Genomic DNA, 20,550 nt, shown 5'->3' with positions numbered 1-20,550 from the left:
TCACTCGCGCAGGCCGTCGTCGAACGGAAGCTTCCAGCGCTCGGATTCCCGCAACAAGTGGCTGTTTTGGGGCACGGGGTTTCCGCAGTGGACAGATCCCTCCCAGTGGCCGCAGCCGGTTCCGGTCGGCCGGAAATTGCGCGAACGGTTCGAATCGCCCGGGGGGCAGTTTGCGGATTCGTGCTCGGATTGCGCGAAAAGTGCGATTATTTTGAAAAGTGCTACTGGTTTTTGACACTTACACAGAGGGCTACACACACACTCACACGCACACGCACACACAGTCGAAACGAAACGAGTTTATTTGCTTGGCCCTGCTGTCAGTGTGTGAGTGTTGGGAGGGGGGATTTGGATTTTGGATTCGTCGTCGTCGTCGTCTGCCCGTGGGGCTCTGCGGGCGATTGTTGCTGCTGTTGTTGTTTTTGGTTAGATTGGATTGGATTTTGAGTACTCTTTTTTTTGCTTGTTTGCTGCCTTGGAGTTGGAGCGCGATCGTGATCTCGTGCTGAATGAAATTTATTTTGAAGGTAAGTGCGCGCCCGGCCAGTGGCGTAATTTGTGTTGTGAGAGAAAGGGGGGGGGGGATAACTATTTTCCTTCTTTTTAAATAAATAAGCCAAATAATTTAAACGGGCAAATGTGGATTTCCAGAGTTTCTTTTTATAATGTCCTATAAACATATTTGGAGTATTTTTTTAAAAGGTCCTATAAACCAAATTTCCAGTTTTTGCTTTTTGAGTGTTTTTAAAACCGCATTGAGTCAGGGGTGTTAAAAACACCCAAAAAGCAAAAATTGAAAATTTGGTTTATTGGACTTTTTTTTTTTTAACTCTAGATATGAAGGACAATAGCTTATTGGCCTTTCATTCAAGCATTCAAACATTCAATATTACGCCCTTTTAAAATGTTAGTCTTGGTTTAAAAATCTTGAAAATATTTTTTTCGAAAAGATCGCAAAATTTTACGAATGTTTCATATTTTAACATTGCAAATCGGACCATAAGTTGTTGAGATATCGACATTAGAAAATGGTGTGTTGGTTGGGTGAGACTCAGAAAACATCAATTTTCCTGTTTTTAAACCTTTGCATGGCAATAACTCAGCAACTATGGGTTGTATCAACAAATTCCGAAAAAGCAAAATATAGATAATTTTCTCAGTTTTTCAAAAATATTTTTTTCAAAAGTGGGCAAACATGTGCACTAATTTAAAAAAATGAAAAACTGCGACTTTTTTCAAAAAAGTCACCTAAAAATGGATTTAACCTGAAAACGGTGCACTTTATCAAAGTTTCACTTAAGTACTTTTGATTGCAAAATTGATTTTACATCAAAAAATTAAGTTGAAACATTTTTGCGACCAATGTTTCGATTTTTTGAAAAAATCAGTATTGATTCAAAAATTCATAACTCGCACAAAGATTTTTTGCACAGTCTGGAAATTTCTTGAAAAGTTGGCATTTGATGTCCTCTAAAACATATAAAAAAAAATAATAAAAATAGTGTTTTTTTGCAAATCAAGTTTTAGTGACAAAAAGTTAAATTAAAACCACCAAACAAATTTTCACCGTGTATCATTTTTTTCAGTGTAGTTCATATCCATACCTACAACTTTGCCGAAGACACCAAATCGATCAAAAAAATCCTGTAAAAGATACAGATTTTTGAATTTTTATACATCTTTTTTGTATGGGCAGCTGCCAAATTTGTATGGAAAATTATACGGACAAACAAATGATGCAAAATGGCTTCTTTGGGCATACCAAAGGCACCAAAAAAGTTCCAGTCGGATTAAAAAATACAAAAAAAAACGAAAGACCGAAATCTGGGAGAACTGCTCCCTCGAGTTGTGTTTTTTTTTCTTTTATGAGCAAATCTTAATTTTTTTTTGGTAATAGATTTTCCTTTAAGATTTGTTAGCTGTTTAAATTTCTCTTTAGACATTTGCATTCTATTGACAATGAGAAGGTAATGAAAAATTGTCAAAACAAATCGCTGAGAATTTGTTCGTTTATTGCAAGAGTAATGAAAATTTTTGGGGTCGGGTCAATCGGCAGAAAACCGAATGGCAGAATGCCGAATGGCAGAATGCCAAATGGCAGAAATTTCAATCGACAGAAAAATAAATGGCCGAATGTTAAATGGCAGAAAAGGTCCAATGGCAGAATATAATATGGCAGAAAAGGTCAATCGGCAGATAGGGTCAATGAGCAGAAAATTAAGAGGCAGAAAAATTAAAAAGCAGAAAAGTTAAATGGCAGAATGTTCATAAGCAGAAAAAAATAATTAGCGAAAATTAATAAGCAGAAAATTAAATGGCAGAAAGTTGATCAGCAGAAAAAATAAATAGCAGAAAATTAAATAAATTAAAGCCAAAATTATGATTTTTGTGAATTCGACGCCAACATTTCAAAAAGCATCATGTACAAACCGTGCGTTTTGCGAAAAACGCATTTTAATGTTGAGCATCATTTTTCAGTTCCCAATTTAATATAAAAGCAAAAGAAAATGTTCTAATGATAACGAACGATAAAAAACGTTGCTTTTATTGTTACTCCGTCCGTTTTTTCGTCACGAGGTTCATGTAGTCTTTTATTTGACTGGTTGACAGGGCTATATAAACAGGCACTGGCTGATGCCAGAGATTTTGTTTGTGTTGCTTTAAAATCATTAAACAGTCTTTACTGAAGTAACTTTTGCTTATTTTTGGTGGAGAGCTAGCTTATTAGGAGTGCTTTACTAATATGCAATAACCCAGAAAGTGCCAAAATGTACATGATGTCTTTTGAAATGTTGCCGTCAATGTGCAATTTTAAATCCAGAATAGCCTCATGAGACCGAATCTCAGAATGCAGAATCTTGTAACGTCGAAAATTGTTTGGAAAATTTATTTTTGCTCGCATGAAGTGTATGTACCAGAAGGAAAATCCATAACAAAAATTTTAGCAAAAAAAAAAATCCAAAACAGAAATTATAACATTTAGAAATTTGAATAAAAAGCAAGTAAAAGCTCAGCAAAAAATGTATAAAGAAGTTAAAAAAATCTTACAAATTAAAAAATCTATTTAAAATACAGTTTATGATTTTAAGAATTATTAAGTTTTGTTCTCTTAATTGTTTTTAAATTTCTATTGTCTATTTTTTTTAAATTTTGACATTTTTGGACAATCTGAATTAAATTTTAATTCCAACATTTTTGGAGTTTTTTTTTTTTTTTTTTGAATTAAATATACTTTATTGAATCTTTCTTATAATAATTACATTTGGTTTACATAATAAGTGGTCAGCTGTGGCTCTTCAGCTTTAGTTTGCTTTTCGTGATTTAAACACTGTTCATTTTCATAACTTAAAAAGTATATGATTTATCATTTTTGTAACACTAGGTACAATGAGGAAAAAAAAAATGTTAAGAAAACATAACCTAACCTAAAACTAATTTAAACTTACCATAAACTAAACCAATCCTTGAATCAAGGGGTATTCAGATATAGCACATTTTTCCCTGAATTTCAAACATTTCTCTTGAATCTTCTGATCCAACGTTTTTAATTCTGCTAATTCATGAACCTCACTTGATCTTGTCCAGCCAGGAACATTCAAAACCATTTTGAGTACCTTGTTTTGGACACGCTGGAGCTTCAATTTATGAGTTCTAGCGCAACACTCCCAAACAGGTACTGCATACTCAATAACGGGGTAAATTATTTGTTTGTATACTGCTAACTTATTTTTCAAAGAAAGCTTTGATTTTCTGTTAATTAAAGGATACAAACACCTGATGAGAATGCTGCACTTGTTCAATATTTTGTCTACATGCTGCCGAAACAAAGTTTCGAGTCAAGTATGAGACCTAAATAGACAACTTCCTTTGACCAGGGTATCGAAACATCATTCATTTTAATCAAAACATCATCCTTTGGGACAAATCGGGCCGATTTGGAAAGTGGAAAAATGATGGTTTGAGTTTTGGCTGCATTTATGCGAATTTTCCAGTCGCCAAAGTATTCGGAAAGAACGTCAAGACCCTTCTGAAGACGGCCAACTAAATATCTGGTTATTTTACCCTTATAAATAACGGCAGTGTCATCAGCAAAAAGTGACAACACACCATTACCAGGAAGAGTAGGCAAATCAGATGTAAAAATATTGTACAGAAGTGGGCCAAGAATACTTCCTTGGGGAACCCCAGCATCAATGTTGAATAATCCAGAAGCAATCCCATTCAGAAAAACCTTGAACGATCTCTCCGAAAGATAGTGCTGGATAATTTTGATAAGATACATTGGAAAACCGTATAAATACAGTTTATGTATCAAACCATCATGCCAAACATTGTCAAAAGCCTTCTCAACATCCAACAAAGCCATAGCAGTTGATTTAGACTCAAGCTTGTTCTGCTTGATGATTTTAGTTACTCTCGTAAGCTGATGAGCAGTATTATGCCCCTTTCGGAAGCCAAACTGCTCATTCAAAATTATATTATTATCGTTGGTAAAATCCAAAAGCCTTGAATAGATGACCTTCTCAAAGAGTTTGGACAGACTACTCAAAAGACTAATGGGACGATAACTTGTTGGCGATGTTGGATCTTTTGAGGCTTCAAAATTGGTATGACTTTGCCCAGTTTCCAATTGGTGGGGAAGTAACCAAGTTGCAAACATTTATTGAAAATATTGGCTAGATGTTGAAAGAACTGATCACTCTGTTTTTCAACACTAGATTAAAATGTTATCAAAGCCTGGAGCTTTCATATTTTTCATTTGTTTTACTGCAACTTTGACTTCCTCACCAGAAACATGGGAATCTGCAGGAAATTCAAAGGTAGAGTCATTGATTGTTGAAATACTATTGGCAACTGATGTTTCTTTACGGCTGGTCATGGAAGCGCCAAGATTATGTGAACTAACAAAATGAAGCCCAAGTGCATTTGCCTTTTCCTCGGATGTAATCAAATGAGAATCCTCAACAATAAGAGGAGGAATAGGCTTTGGTTTGTTTTTAAGAACTTTTGAAAGTTTCCAAAATGGTTTTGAATAATTTCCAAGCTGGCTTACATGTTTTGAAAATTCTTGATTTCTGATATTGTCAAGTCGGTCTTGTATGATTTTGTTCAAATTGTTCACTGAAATCTTTTTGTCATAGTCCCCAGTCCGTTGATATTGTCTCCTATAAACATTCCTAAGTCTAATCAAGTGTTTAGTATCTACGTCAATATCAGTTACCTTAAAATTAACAGGAACCTCCCGAACGTTGGCAGCCTCTGCTTGGTTGATAGCCTGCTGGATCACCTCCAGCGAACGATCAATATCAGCAGAAGTTTCCGGGTGTTGATCATAGTCGATGTTGCTGTCTACCACTTGCTGAAACTGCTGCCAGTCAACGTTGTGGTAATCTTTCCGGGTTGGTTGCCGCTGCGGAGTAACGGAAGCTCCAACCTCCACAACCACCGGATAGTGATCAGAACTCAACTCTTCAAACACCTCAGGATGAGCCACGTTCTCAGCCATATTGGTAATGAAGAAGTCGATGATTGAGTGATTCCCAGACCGAGCCACCCTCGTTGGACGATCTGGACTCACAACGTTGTAGTATCCGTTTTGCAGATCGTTGTGCAGAATCACTCCGTTCCGATTCCTCCTGCTGTTGCCCCAAACTTCATGCTTCGCGTTGAGGTCACCAGCGATGATGTACTTTGCGCTCCGCCGTGTCAGCTTCTGGATATCGCCCTTCAGTTTTGCTGCTGAACCATCTCTGGAATTCACCTGACGTGGGCAGTATGCAGCAATGAAGAGTACTGGGCCAACCGAAGTGGGAATTTCCACTCCAACGGCCTCGATGATGTCCAGCTTGAAGTGTGGCAGCCGGCGTGGCTTGAGATCACGATGAACAGCGACAAGCACACCTCCTCCTCCAGAGGTGGTCCTGTCGAGCTGCGTCGCGATCTTGTAGTTTTGCAGATAAACTTTTTCACCGGGCTTCAGATGAGTTTCCGTGATGGCAGCTACGTCGATCTCCTTCTCGCGAAGAAAATCCACCAGCTCTAAATTCTTCCTCCTAATGGAGCAAGCGTTCCAATTCAGCAGCTTGAGGGACCTACGATCCATACTGGATGACGAACGAGGTCAGCACTTCAATCTGCTGGGTCTTGGTTTTGCATCCACGCAGTGCAGCGGACATCTGTTTGAAAATATTGAGGAGTTCGGTTGAGGTGTAAAGATCATTACCATTTTCCTCAACTGCTGGTTCTTGGGTTGGTCTTGGCTCCTGGCTGAAGCCCGGTGGTGGCGGTCTCGGCTCCTGGCTGGAACCCGGCCGTGGATGATTCACTCAGCTCTCTTCCTGGGATCCAACGGCAACGGTGCCAAGTTCGGGACCTGGCGTCGCGGTTGAAGAGGTGGAAAATTTGCTCCACCAGGGCTGGAGGAGTTCTACGACGCTGAGGCTGATTCTTCGTCGATGCTTGCTGCCGAATTTTCACGAACTCAGCTCTCTTGGGGCACTTTCGGTCGGTTGACGAGTGCTCACCGTTGCAGTTGAGGCACTTCACCAGCGAATCTTGGATGCACTGGGATGTGATGTGCGCATCGGTACCACATTTGGCGCAACGACGCTTCAGGTGGCAGTTCTTACCTCCGTGCCCGAAACCCAGGCAGTTGAAGCATTGTGTGACGTCACGATGCACTGGTCGGTATCGCTCCCACGACACGATAATGTTGAAAACCGCTCGGATTGCCTTCAGCTCAGGAAGCGTCGTCGATCCCTTAGCCAAATGCAGCAGGTAGAGCTGGTCACGGTACTTGATGTCTTTGTTGCGTCGGCTCATTTTGTGCACGGCCAACACATCCAGTTTCAAAACTTTTAGCTCGGCAGCTAATTCCTCCACTGGCATGTCGTACAGACCTCTGACGACGATTTTGTACGGCTTATCCATGACGACATCATGGGTAAAGTACTCCGCCTCGTTTTCGGTCAAGTAATCCTTGACCAGTTGATAGTGCTGCCTGGATTGCACCAGCACCTTAAATCCGTCCTGACACAGACGAATGTTGCCTAGGACTTTCCCAGACTTGATGAGTTCAACCAGCCCCGCTCGAAAGTCGATCGTTGCTGCTGATTGCCGCACATAAAAGGAGGCAGTTTCTCCTTTCGCTGTTTCACTTCATTCTCCTTTGCTTCCGCTACCTGGTCCTCGTCAGGCAGTCCAGCAAACTTGTTGTTCTTCAATAGCTGCTCCTCGTGCGACGAAGAGTTCTCCTCCTCCTCATCCATCGGTACAGTACCGTCGCTCTTTTTCGTCTTTTTGCTGTTCGATGTCACTTCCAAAAGCACCTTCCTCTTGGAAATCCCCGGTTTTTGGCCATCAGTTGAGGCCTCAACCTTCCTTTTGGAAATTCCCACTTTTTTGCCTGCTTGAGCCGCAGGTAGGGCAATATTGCCGGCGTTTTGCGCCGGGACGCGACGAGTCATGTTGATTCAGACAACCTTCACCAACGAATGCTCGGATTACAATGATTTTGGAGTTTTGAATTTTCCCTGGGCCTTGTAAAGTCAAGGGTCATGATTTGATCCTAGTGCATTAGTTAAAATTTGGGTATATATTCTTTTTTATAAGCACTATGGACACCACTTCATGCTACGAGAACTCGCTTTGCCGCAGCCCCAGGGCTAAAGCGTTGACCGATAAGCTGTCTTCGTGAACTAGGTAGTTCTCCGATAGTGAAAATATCACAATTGCACAAGACACCGCTGCTTCTGTGACTTTTTCACTATCACAATGTGGGATTTAGGTCGGGACTTCAGGATAGTACAATTGATTTGTTGCTTAGCATTAGCATTTAAAATAGATCTGTATCCTTTCCAAATCTTTTTGATGTTAAATTTAGTTGCAATTATTTAGTTAGAGTAATGCTGTCAATAAACTTTGATTGATGTAGAATACTAGGCATTCTTTTATGTCAAATTGTCCATAAAGTCTCGATCAATCAATAATGTAATGATATCGGACAAAATTCGTTGATCTGTTGAACTAACGGTTTTCGGATTATGGTTGTATCGACCATTGTTGCGAATCGAGGAACTACGGATCTTTTGACGTAAATGGTCATTTCTTTTTCAAATCGCGGTTCTGTCCTATTTGTATATCAGTTCATAAATTTTTATTGTTTTTGATAAAAGTAGTACTACAACAGTTAAAGGAACGTTTACTTTTGAACATTAAGTTTAGAGGATTTTAGATTAAAGTTTAGATTTTCAATTTAAAACAGTTAGCAAATGAATATTTGGACTTAAATGAATAATTGAAAAAAAAAAAAAAAAAAAAAACTGGTCACATTTATTTTATTTACTTCAAATTGTTTTACATTATTGCATTGAATCGAATACATTTGAGTAAAAAAGAAAAAAAATCACTTTTAAGAATTATTAAGTTTTGTTCTCTTAATTGTTTTTAAATTTCTATTGTGTATTTTTTTTAAATTTTGACTTTCTAAATTCTTACATTCAATCTGAATTAAATTTGAATTCCAATTTTTTTGGAGTCTTGAATTTTTTTCTTTAATTATAAATTTAAGAAATCCCGTGTTATGATCTTTTATTGTTTTCGTCAAGAATTTTTAAATTTAGAAAAAAATCTTTCTGTGGGCTAGAACCCATTTAAATTTTAAAAGCCGAAAGCCAGCTTCAGTTACGTCCAATCAAGCTCATATTTGGGATTTAAGCACAGTACGCCCACTGAAACAAGCCTCAATAATCATTTTTGTTACATTCTAATGTCTATATCTTCGGCAAAAGTTTGAAGTATGATTCATAAGATAAGGATGTATATAGTACAGGATGTATACAGTATAAAAATAGGGTTATAAAAAAACTTAAAAGAAATTCAATTTTTAGAGCCAGTAAGCAGATGTTAAAAAATGAGTTGAATATAGAAATAAATTTAAATAAGAAATCCTCAACAAACCATTCAAAATAAAATTATCTTCTTGAAGATTTTTTCGACGTTTTTGCTTTCCTCACGTTAATGAGGAAAGGCTATAAAATCACTCAAAAAATGAACTTTTTTATTATCTCCGGACTGGCTGAACCGATTTGGACCGTTTTGATCTCATTCGATCCGTCTTGGGGTCCCACAAGACCCTAGTTAATATTATGAAGTTTAGAAAAGTACTTCAAAAGTTATGCTAAAAAACGATATTAGCTAAACTTCGGTAGATTGTAAAAAGGGTGGTTCTTGTAAGAAAATCCGTCATGCTATATATTGTTAGAAAGGTATTTGAAAGACCTTTCCAACGCGTTAAAAAGATTGAAGATCTGACAACCCCATTAAAAGTTATGAGCAGTGTTATTTATAGACTTTTTTGAAGCCGGATCTCAAATATTTTGATGAAAAAGTTGTCCGGATCTATCATGCGACCCATCGTTGGATAGGAAATCAAAATACCTTTCCAATAAGCCCAAAAGATTGAAGATGTGACAACCCTATCAAAAGTTATAAGTACTTTAGTGTTTTTGATACACTTTTTTGAGGCCGGATCTCAGATAATTTGATAAAAAATAAGTGTTATTTATACACTTTTTTGAGGATGTGTAGTGTCTTTACTTTATGAATGTGAGGAAGGCACCAACCACCTTAAGGTGGATTAAGTAACGTTTTATTAAGAAAATACTAACAAACATTTTCGGAAGAAAATGAAATTTCTGCCTAATTGAGTGGAAGACACCAACCACCTAAAGTTAGATTAAGTAACGTTTTTTGCCTTTCTCACCTTACTGAGGCAAGGCTATAAAATCACTCGAAAAATGAACTTCTTAAATACACCTCCTAGATATACCTTCACGTATACCTATCGACTCAGAATCAATTCTGAACAAATGTCTGTGGGGATGTGTGTAAACATGATTTTTTTTCCACAGGATTATCTCAGAACTGGCTGAACCGATTTTGGCCAGATCCGCCTTATTCTGTTCCTTTTGAGTTTCCCTGTTTAGTGAAGTACTTTTAAAGTTATGCCATGAAAAAGTTTTTTTGTAGCTACAAAAAAGGATGATTTTTGCATAACCTCAAAGGCCGGGTCTTTTTGCTTACGCGCGAGGGTCGCGCAGCAGACGTATCGCCCGGTTGCCACACTGCTTAAGCAGTGTCTGCGTCTCTTCTGGAAAAAGTCTGTATTAATTATGTTGCTGAATACATCCAATTCCATCGTGCACCTAATGTTGACATATCAGCACTTTTAAATTCAATTAAAGTCCCGCTTTCTCCTTTATTTTGGAGAGTTGAAAAAAAGGATTGTAAATTGCTGTTCTGGTAAAAACAGTTATTATGAAAAAAATAATGAAAAAAATCAAAAAATTAAATAAAAAAATTAAAAATTAAAAAACCCTCAAATTAGTTTTTAAAAACAACCAAAAATACAAAATAAATGTGAGGAAGGCACCAACCACATAAAGTAAGATTAAGTAACGTTTTTTTAGAAAAGCTGTAAAAAAAACCAATGAAAAACTTCAGGAGACTAGTCCCCACCTGTTTCTAATCAATGCACGCCAATGGACAAAACCTTTTGGTGGTCCATCGAAAAATGCACCTGCCCTCGTGCTGCAATGAAGCATTATATATTGGTACCTTTTCACATGAAAAGAAATGTGGTGATGAACTATTGGGTCTAATTTAAATTTTGATTACAGCGTTTCACATTTAGTTTTGTTCATCAGAATCCTTGTAAAATTTTATATTTTAAATTGATATCTTCAAAGTAACGCCCCATGAAATCACTTTTATTTCTCAATTTTAAAAAGTTAGTTAGTCCGAGCCAGGGAAAAATAAATGATATGATTTGCCCTGCGGTTAGTAGACACACGGTCGAGCCCACGACGAAGGGAAAGAATTTTGATAGCTTCCGGTAAGAATACCAGGAGAGAGGGAAGATAGGACAGAGCAGAGATCACGAGAGGCGGCAAAACCGAAGAGATAAAACGAAACTAAACTGAGTCTCTTGAGTCGGACTCTTGAGACCTGGCGAGAAGCCCCCATGGGATGAGCGGAATATCCGAGAATTTTGTACACCTTTTTTTTCATCCACTTCATTCCGTCCCTAACTCTCGCCCATTCAGAAACTTTTGATGTCGACTAGCGTGTGTGTGTGTGTGCGCTGAAGATTTTAAAGGTATTTGTGTGTATGTGTGTGTGTTTAGTGCGTGCGTGTGGTATATTGTGTGCTGTGTCTTCCCCGAGCTCAGACCGCTGATTATGGTTGGAGGTTTGATATATGATCGGGATGAAGTATAAATTATATCGGCCAGTCAGCCAGGATTGGAATGAGAGAAAAAGAAAAAGAAGAAGAAGATGATGATGTGGGGGAAATCAGAGCGCCGTCGAAGGTTGCTTTGCCTGCCTGGTGGGTTTGGAATTCTTGGGATCACGTGCACATTTTTGTGGTGTGCTGTGGATTGATGAATATTTTGAACACTAATTAGCTAGTAAGTTTATCCTCATCTTTGGGCAAATTTGTAGCTTAGTTTGAACTAAGACGTTGGGAATATTTGGTTGCAACATGTTTATGTTAGACCGAGCCACGTAGCCCAGTGGTAAGATTTACTTTCCTTTCATATGTTTATAAGAACTTTTTATTTTTGGATCAAACTTTATTCCTTTCCACACTGAGCAAACTCGAGATTTTGATTCGAATTTTCACACAAAAAGAATGCGTTAGCAATCATTTGTGAAACTTGTCTTTTTTTATATTTTTGGTGACAAAAATACTATCTTTTCAGCTATTTAACAAGTGGGTCCAAATTAATTTGACAGGTGAGCAGTTCTCTGAGATTACGGTTCATTTTTTTTTTGTATTTTCGGCTGAAACGTTTTTGTTGCCTTCGGTATGCCCAAAGAAGCCATTTTGCATCATTAGTTTGTCCATCTAATTTTCCATACAAATTTGGCAGCTGTCCATACAAAAATGATATGTGAAAATTCAAAAATCTGTATCTTTTGAAGGAATTTTTTGATCGATTTGGTGTCTTGGGCAAAGTTGTAGGTATGGATAAGGACTATACTAAAAAAATGATACAGTGAAACCTCTTTTTACGCGATGCGTAACGTTTTTCTTATTTGTCGATTTCTCTGGAACGCATAAAAACACAATAGTTATTCATTATACATAATAATTATTTATTATACATAAAACACAATTTATATTTAAAAAAAATAGATAAAGTGCATCGTTTTCAAGTTATAGCCATTTAAAATGAATAACTGCGACTATTTTCAAAAAAGTTACCTAAAAATGGCTATAACTTGCAAACGGTGCATTTTATCAAAGTTTCTCTAAAGCACTGTTTGATTGCAAATTCGATTTTACATCGAAAAACGAAGTTGAAAAATTTGTGTGACCAATATTTCGATTTTTTGAAAAAAGCAGTATTGATTAAAAAATTCATAACTCGGTCAAAGATTTTTTGCACTTTCAGGAAATTTCTGAAAAGTTGGCATTTGATGTCCCCTTAATCACGTAAAAAAAATTAAAAATAGTGTTTTTTTGCAAATCAAGTTTAAGTGCCAAATAGTGAAATCAAAAATCATCAAAAAATTTTAACCGTTTTTTAAAATGGACTTTACACTAGTTCAGTGTGACAAAAAGTAAAAAAAATATTTGTACCAGCCTAACTGAGAATTCATTAAAATCAAAACTACTAAATCGCTTACGCTCAGTAAAGCTTTCCTTAATTGCAGTGAAATAAATTTGGAGTTTGGGAAGGTGTTTCTAATTAACACACCAAAAAACTAGCGCCCAGTTACTATTTATATAATACTATATACATGTAATTTAGCGTGACGACCTAAACCATCAGCGTGCCTTTCGATCAACGACGATACAGAAAGGACTTTTTCACCGGGAAAATTCGAAAAATTAATGCACAATTTATGCGACGCCGTGCACAAACAAAAAATCAATTAAGATTATAAAAGCACAAACCACTGAAAGAAGGACGCTCGAAACAAGAATAATTATGTAAAGCAAACGCGCTGCCCCACCGTCCACAAACGACTCTTTCTTGTAAAATCAAATTTGCAATCTAATTAGTAGGTTATGCATAAAGTTTTTTTCAAACCGAGTCGTAGTCGGTTCACCGAGTTGGATAAATACGACGAGTGCTGAAAAAAGCAAGTTTTGCAACGAGTTCCTTGCAACATTTTTTGCATTTCTGAAAAAAACACCCATTGAGTGAAATTCAGGGTTGTTACGGACGGCGCGGATCTGGCGCGGATTTGCTGGCTAATTTTGCTCAGGCGCGGATTTCGCGCGGATAGCAATTTTGGTAAACAAAATAATTGAGAACGATAGAATTTCTTTCAAATTACAAAGGAAAATAGTATTAGGAATTAAATAAATTCAATCTTTTTCGCTGAGTGCGAAAACATCAATTTCTAAGAAGTTGTTAATGAAGAAAATTTTCTTTAAAAATTATTGATTTTTTTTTCTTAATACGAAACTCTGAAATAATTTTCAAGGAGCGATTTTTTTTAAATTAATTTAACATAACATTACAACTCATTATTTTCAAAACATCTGCTTAACAATTCAAATAAATATCAATTTTATTAAAATCAAAATAACAAAATTCGAAAAAATTACAGAATTTAAAAAAATTGAAGCTATGAAACTTTGTTTTTTTTTTCAATATCAAAATTAAAATTTTTAAATTTTTGGTTTATAGAAAAAAATGAAAGTTTTGTTGCCACTCTGATTCAGGTAGAATTGATTCTACTCCCAATTATCACAACAAGACGAAATCTACTTAGAAATCTGCTAAAATCTCCGTCTAAATTTTAAAAAATAAGAAATCTGGAATTCAACAGTTTGAAATTTCAGAATTTACATATTTAAATAAAAAAAATAGAATTCATAATTTGAAATTGTCAAAACATACAGACTCAAAAAACGTAAAAAAGTACGAATTATTAAATTGAAAAATTACGAAAATATTACAATTGAATTTTTTGTTAATTTTAGTTTTTTTTTAAGAAAGTTCTTAAGTTATCAAATTGTTTAAGTATTAAATTTTTAAATTATTTGATTATTAAATTATTAGATTATTAAATTATTTAATTTTTAAACCATAAAATGATCAAATTATTAAATTTTTAAATTTTTAAATTATTAAATTATTAAATTATTAAATTATTAAATTATTAAATTATTAAATTATTAAATTATTAAATTATTAAATTATTAAATTATTAAATTATTAAATTATTAAATTATTAAATTATTAAATTATTAAATTATTAAATTATTAAATTATTAAATTATTAAATTATTAAATTATTAAATTATTAAATTATTAAATTATTAAATTATTAAATTATTAAATTATTAAATTATTAAATTATTAAATTATTAAATTATTAAATTATTAAATTGTTAAATTATTAAATTATTAAATTATTAAATTATTAAATTATTAAATTATTAAATTATTAAATTATTAAATTATTAAATTATTAAATTATTAAATTATTAAATTATTAAATTATTAAATTATTAAATTATTAAATTATTAAATTATTAAATTATTAAATTATTAAATTATTAAATTATTAAATTATTAAATTATTAAATTATTAAATTATTAAATTATTAAATTATTAAATTATTAAATTATTAAATTATTAAATTATTAAATTATTAAAGTATTAAATTATGAAATTATTAAATTATTAAGTTATTAAATTATTAGATGATTAGATTATTGAATTATTAAATTATTTAATTATTAAATTATTTAATTATTAGATTATTAAATTATTAAATTATTAAATTATTAAATAATTAAATTATTAAGTTATTAAATTATTAAATTATTAAATCATAAAATTATTAAATTATTGAATTATTAAACCATGAAATTATTAAATTATTATATTATTTTTTTGCCATTTTCTTAGTTCGGATCATTTTCGGAAACATATTTTAGATTAGAGAAATTTAGAGATGAAAATAATAGAAATTTCGTGTTTCGATTTTCCAGAGTAAAGATTTGGCGAGAATTATCAAGTACTAAATCCCTAGATTTTATAATTTGGCGATTTATTTTATGGTTTTATTTTTTTTAAATTTTCAAATTAATTTTTTTTTTCTAAATTTGTTTTAATGCAACGATATTTAAAGTGTTGCAAAAAAAATGCTAATATTGTTTCAGAAATGGCAAAAAATGTTCCATTTGGTACAGTGGGATATGAATCCACAACTGATCAACGGTACTGATCCAAATGCCTTCTGTATTATTCTTTTTTCGTTTAAAATTTCATTCATTATGTAACTCTCATCTATGTTTGTCGCGGTTTTTTTATATGGCGCGGATTTCGCGCAGATTGGGTTTTGGGGTCGGCGCGGATCTGGCGCGGATTTTTTCTCGACTTTTCCGTAACAACCCTGGAAATTATAAGTCAAATGTTCATGTATTTTGTCAATAAATCGTTTGAATCAATTTTTTTTTGAAAAATATTACTTTTCAAAACAAATGCTCAAAAGTTCAACTTTACAGCACCCATTTCAGTGCTGAAAAGTAGAACTTTTCAGCATTTATTTTGAAGAGTGTGGCTATTCGATTCTGTTATTTTTGGTACAGAAAAGTAGGCTATTTCGTCGTTCAAGAATGCCAGGAAAAGTAAGTAGTTTCACGACGGAATTGCAATTAGTACTTTACAGAAATTTCGCTTGAAGAGAAAATTTGCTAAAAATAATTCAAAAACCAAACATTTACTAAAAATTTAAAGCTGAAAACTAAAAACATTTTTTTCTGAAAATAAAATAAGCTAATACCAAACAATCTTTGCAAAAAAACTAAACACATAAAATAATAATAATAATAATAAATAAAGCGTAACAGTCTCAAAGACAAAAGGACAGAAAGAACAAAAATACTAAAAGACAAGTAGACAAAAAGACAAACAAACGAAAAGACAAAAAGATCGAAAACAACATTACTTAGAAATCCAAAATATGATAGAAATTGATATTTTAACACTTAGGCCTTATTCCACGGACAGATTCAAATTCAGCGAGCAATGTGTTATGAAATTTTTTTTTTTTTGAGAATTTTCGGATTTCGTTAGGGTGATACCATACACTTTTTCCTTGAATATTTTACATTTTCAAATATTTTAGATAGAGAGATATAGATATAGAGATTTGTTAAGCGTTCATAGTGCAAGTTCTCCTCTTTCGAACTCTATTATAAATGCTACATTCTCATGTATTTGATAAAAATAGTCGTTGAAGGCGTATTTTGCAGGATAAAATGTTGCTGTCTTCGACAAATTAAGTTGGATTAGCGTGCCACCCTATCTTGAACTATGGAGTTGATCTATATTTGGAGTCATATTCTAGGTCAAAGACCTAAATTTTGGAAAGTGAAAATTTGGCGATGACTTCGAGTACGGCCATTGCTCAGAAATTGTTGGGCTTTGACAGAACAATACGACTTAAACGCATTTTTTTCAGTGAGGCTTAAAACTAGGTTGGCTCTTTGACATTGGCATACAAACTACAAAACGAAACAATTATAGCGAATTGACCTAATCATTTTTCCTTCTCTTTTTTCTCCTTTCCAGATTTCAAACCATGCATCTGGACACGACAACATTCTCCGCCGAACGCATCACGAGGATCCGCGAGTAGCCGGCCTCGTCTAGGCTTTTAACGCGCCAAACCGCCAACGTGAGTGACATCAACGCAACCGCGCCGCACGAACCCTCCCGCCGCTCTATGGTGCTCCAGAACGAGAAAAAAGACCCGCATCCAAAGGGTGGTGGATCCACCGGAAGTGGCGCCAATGTCGTCGAGTCACCGCCGGTGGAATCGATCGGCATGCCGTGCCCGTCGACGGCCACCTCCTCCTCGTCCTCGTCTTCGTCATCCGCCAACGAGCAGCCGGTCATCAAGCGGCAACGGATCGAGGCGGAAACGGACGTGGTGGACGCGGTGAACACGAGCGCAAACAGCAGCACGGCCAGTTCGAGCGGGAATTCTTCGAACGGATCTTCGCTGGTGGCGTCGGCGTGTTCCAGCTCGACGAGTTTGTCGTCGTCGCCGCCGAATTGTAGCAGCAGCGCGAGCAGCACCACGTCGGGTTCGTCGTCGACGACGGGCTCGATTGGTGGGGGAGTTGGGGTTGGTGTTGTGGGGGTGCGGGATCAACCGACGGTTGGCAGTGGATCGGAGGAGGATTTGAGGTTACGGCAGGTGCAGGACTATCAGGCGATTTTCCAGGAGGCGATCGCGAAGCAGTGCCTGTGTGGGCTGGAGACGAACGTGCTGTTGATGTCGTTTCAGTCATATTATGTGTACGCGACGGGAGTTGGAAGTGGGGGTCTGCTGGACAGCAGTAGGGGACGGGGGATGGTGAGGCAACTGCAGCCGCTGATCGAGTGGCCGTTCGAGTACTTGCTCAAGTTTCTGTCCAACGTGCAGCTGTTGTTCGATACGTACTTGAAGCAGAACATCAAGGGAAACATTTGCTCGGGAGTGATGGATCTGTGTAACTATCTGATTCGGGCCGAGAACCAGCATCCGGAGACGGATTTTGTGTCGATGAACATTGATGAGATTATCGGGTTGTGTAACTACAACAACAAGTTTATCAACTACCTTTCCGGGCGGATACTGTCCTCGTTTTTGATCATCATCAAGGACGACCTGGACGATCGGTGGCTGGAGAAGATTGTGGCGAATCTGTTCGACTTTAACCAGCTGGACATTCTGGCGGTGAAGAAGATCAACTTTAGCCTGGATATCATCAAGCGGATAGTGGAGTGGAAGGACGAAACGGAGCATCCGCTGGATGAGGACATTAATGGGGGACCGGGTCCGAGTACAAGTGGTGCGGGTGCAGCTGGTGGTTCCGGAGCGTTCAACGCTCCCTCGCTGGAGAACAACTACTTTGCGACGCACTACGGAGAGGGAGGAAGCAGTTACTCGGGCAGCAATATCTTCAACCCCACCTCCGCGTCATCTCCCTCGAGTCATCACCACCTGCAGTCAACATCCCACCTGAATGTCCCTGGAGGTGCCGCCGCCTCTGCTCCCATCTGCCATATCATCTCGCTGACGGATTCGGAGAGTTTTGACACGACGAGGATCAAGTGCGAAACGATCAGCATCCTCGGCAACAAGTGGCCCGCGCTGGTCAAGAACATTTCGCACATGATCCGGGCGCCAGCCGTGTCGCAACCGTTGATCGCCCAAAGCTTGACGGCAATCGCTACCGAAACCTGCATACTCACGTTCCTGCGGCTCTGGGAGAGCATCATCAGCGTTAAGGCGAACCTGTCGGTGGTGGAAACGCAACCGTTCCAGTCCCAGCTGGATCACTTTCAGCTGTTGCTGCTGTCGACGAAGAACTCGGTCATTTACAAGCAGATGTTGACGCTGTTCAATGAAGCTCTGTGCTACGGCAGTACGCTCGCGTTGCAGGACTTTATTCCGGAGGAGGTTGGCAGCTTGGCCCACAACGTGGTGCGATCTGTTAAAGACCATCGGATACTGGACAAGATGCCCAAGTCGTCGTACACGAGTGTGCTGGGGTTCATCGGATACCGCGGGGAGGTCATTCGATACCACGACAGTCGGTTGTCGCAGGTAGTGGAACCTAACGGGCGACGCGTTGTACCCATCGAGAGCACATCGGGAAGTAGTGCCGGTGGATCGGCAGGACCTACCACGCAATCGCGGTACGATCGAACGCTGCTGCAAAAGATGGCCCTGCTGGTGCTGAAGGCGGTGGCCGTAATCGTGAAGGAAATTCGATGCGATTCGAGCGATTCCAGCGTGGACAGTAGCGACTTTGATATGCAGGAAATTCAGATGATCGAACGCAGCATCCGGGACGTGGTGCGGAAGCTGGAAACGTTCCTGAAAGTCCAGCTCGAGTTCCACCCGGACTCACACTTCAGCAAGGTGCTAATCCACTTGTTCGACGACCAGGACGACTACCTGGTGGAGGCCATGGTGTGCACGCTGGACGTCACGTCGGGCATCTCCTTCCGGAACAACGCCTTCCCAGAGCTCATCGCTATCCTCAATCCCGTCTACACCTTCATCGAGTTCTCCAACCTCGGTCCAAACATCACACATCTCTTCCTGGACCTCCTCATCAGCACGGAAACCTGTTTCCTCCTCTTCCTTCTACGCTTCCTCAAGTACATCCGCCAAAACTGGTCCATGTTCACGCAGAGTTGCCTCAACTACTACCAGCACAACAGTTACAGCAACGCCACCACGCTGCTACAGAGCTTCCGCAACAGCCAGATAGTCATAAACAACAACAGCAACAACGTCATTCTGGACAGCGTCATGACGGTGTTGATCAGCTTGCGGCTGCAAATCAGCCGGCTCGTCGCGGACACGCTGTTCCCGTACAATATCGGACCGATCCTGCGGTTGATCGAGAACTGCGAGAGTCTCTACGAGGGCAACGAGCTGAGCTGAGGTGGCTGGCGACAGCTCGACGGTTTCCCAGTGTGCGTGACATTCCAAGCCGAACGCGGTGGTCAAAATTTAATAATCAAAACATTTATTTGGCATTTCTTTCTTTTTGGATTAGGTAAAATTTTCGAAAACTGACTAATATTTATCATTTTAGGCTAGAGCAAAACAAACGTATTCGGAGGAAATAAAATTTTAAAAACGTTCGGTTAAACTTGTTAGTTAGGAATCAAAAAAAGTTTACGTGTTCAAAATTGCAAGAAATTTCTGTTGTTTTACATGTCGAAGAAGGAATAGCGAAAACTATAGTGCCTTACGAATTTTTAATCAAATGCAGTGTAATCTTAAAGTCAATAGGTCGTGTAATGTTAGTGTAAATAAGCGCGAACCTAGCGTGTCGAGAATGTTTGGTTTAGATTTATGTTTGTCGGTTTAATTTATGCTGTAAGGTAATTTATGTTGTGTAAACACACAGGACCGCCGCTGTAAAGATCGACCCGAAAGAGTACCTATTTAGTATCGGTGTAGTAGCGCTTAGGTTGCTAGTAGCTTTGTGCAAAGTAATTTATATTTTATTTGTTCGTTTCTAAGGTTTTTGTACAGACGACTTGAAAGACACTCCCCCCCTCCACATACACACAAACACAAAATAAACTATTTAAATTTTTCATAAAAAAAGACACAAACAGCGTCCGTGTGCCATTTGTTTGCGAAAGAAACTGCCCCCTTGTACGCGATTCGGAGGATTCGGTTTGATTTATAGGGCAAAATCCCGATTATTAGCACTTGACGTCAACGGGGTGCCAAAACCTTCGATCGGCGGTTGTAAATAAATCAATAAGCACGTGAAGCAGTGATTGCGATCGTGTCCCCAAAGCTCCGTGGCATGCGGCGGCTAGGCGTTTGGTTTGTTATCGAGGTGTTTTCGTTCGCTTGCTGGAAGAAATTTGGTTGCGAAATCTTATCTTGACCCGGGTTAAGTCCGCGATTGGTCGGCGGTTATGGTTAATAAATCATCTGCTAATGGTGTGATTACTGCCGGGTTGTTGCGTACGAAGCCGATCCTATTG

General features: G+C 37.5%; 1 protein-coding gene across 1 annotated transcript; it reads left to right on the top strand.

The window, feature by feature from the left end:
- Positions 1–199: 199 nt before the first annotated feature.
- On the top strand, positions 200–20,158 carry LOC6034212 (protein lines). The gene is made up of 2 exons (XM_038252872.1): positions 200–527; positions 16,609–20,158. Exon 2 carries the CDS (start codon positions 16,763–16,765, stop codon positions 19,481–19,483), a length of 2,721 nt encoding a protein of 906 aa, XP_038108800.1. The 5' UTR covers positions 200–527; positions 16,609–16,762; the 3' UTR covers positions 19,484–20,158.
- Positions 20,159–20,550: the final 392 nt, after the last annotated feature.

This window comes from Culex quinquefasciatus, chromosome 2, assembly GCF_015732765.1.
Source record: "Culex quinquefasciatus strain JHB chromosome 2, VPISU_Cqui_1.0_pri_paternal, whole genome shotgun sequence".
Lineage (NCBI taxonomy): Eukaryota > Metazoa > Arthropoda > Insecta > Diptera > Culicidae > Culex > Culex quinquefasciatus.
The sequence above is the reverse complement of the archived record's forward strand: the minus strand, read 5'-3'. Positions and strand labels throughout refer to the sequence as shown.

Bases quoted from the DNA above. Each gene is read 5' to 3' on its own strand.
- LOC6034212 (XM_038252872.1), top strand. From the start codon at position 16,763: ATGGTGCTCCAGAACGAGAAAAAAGACCCGCATCCAAAGGGTGGTGGA.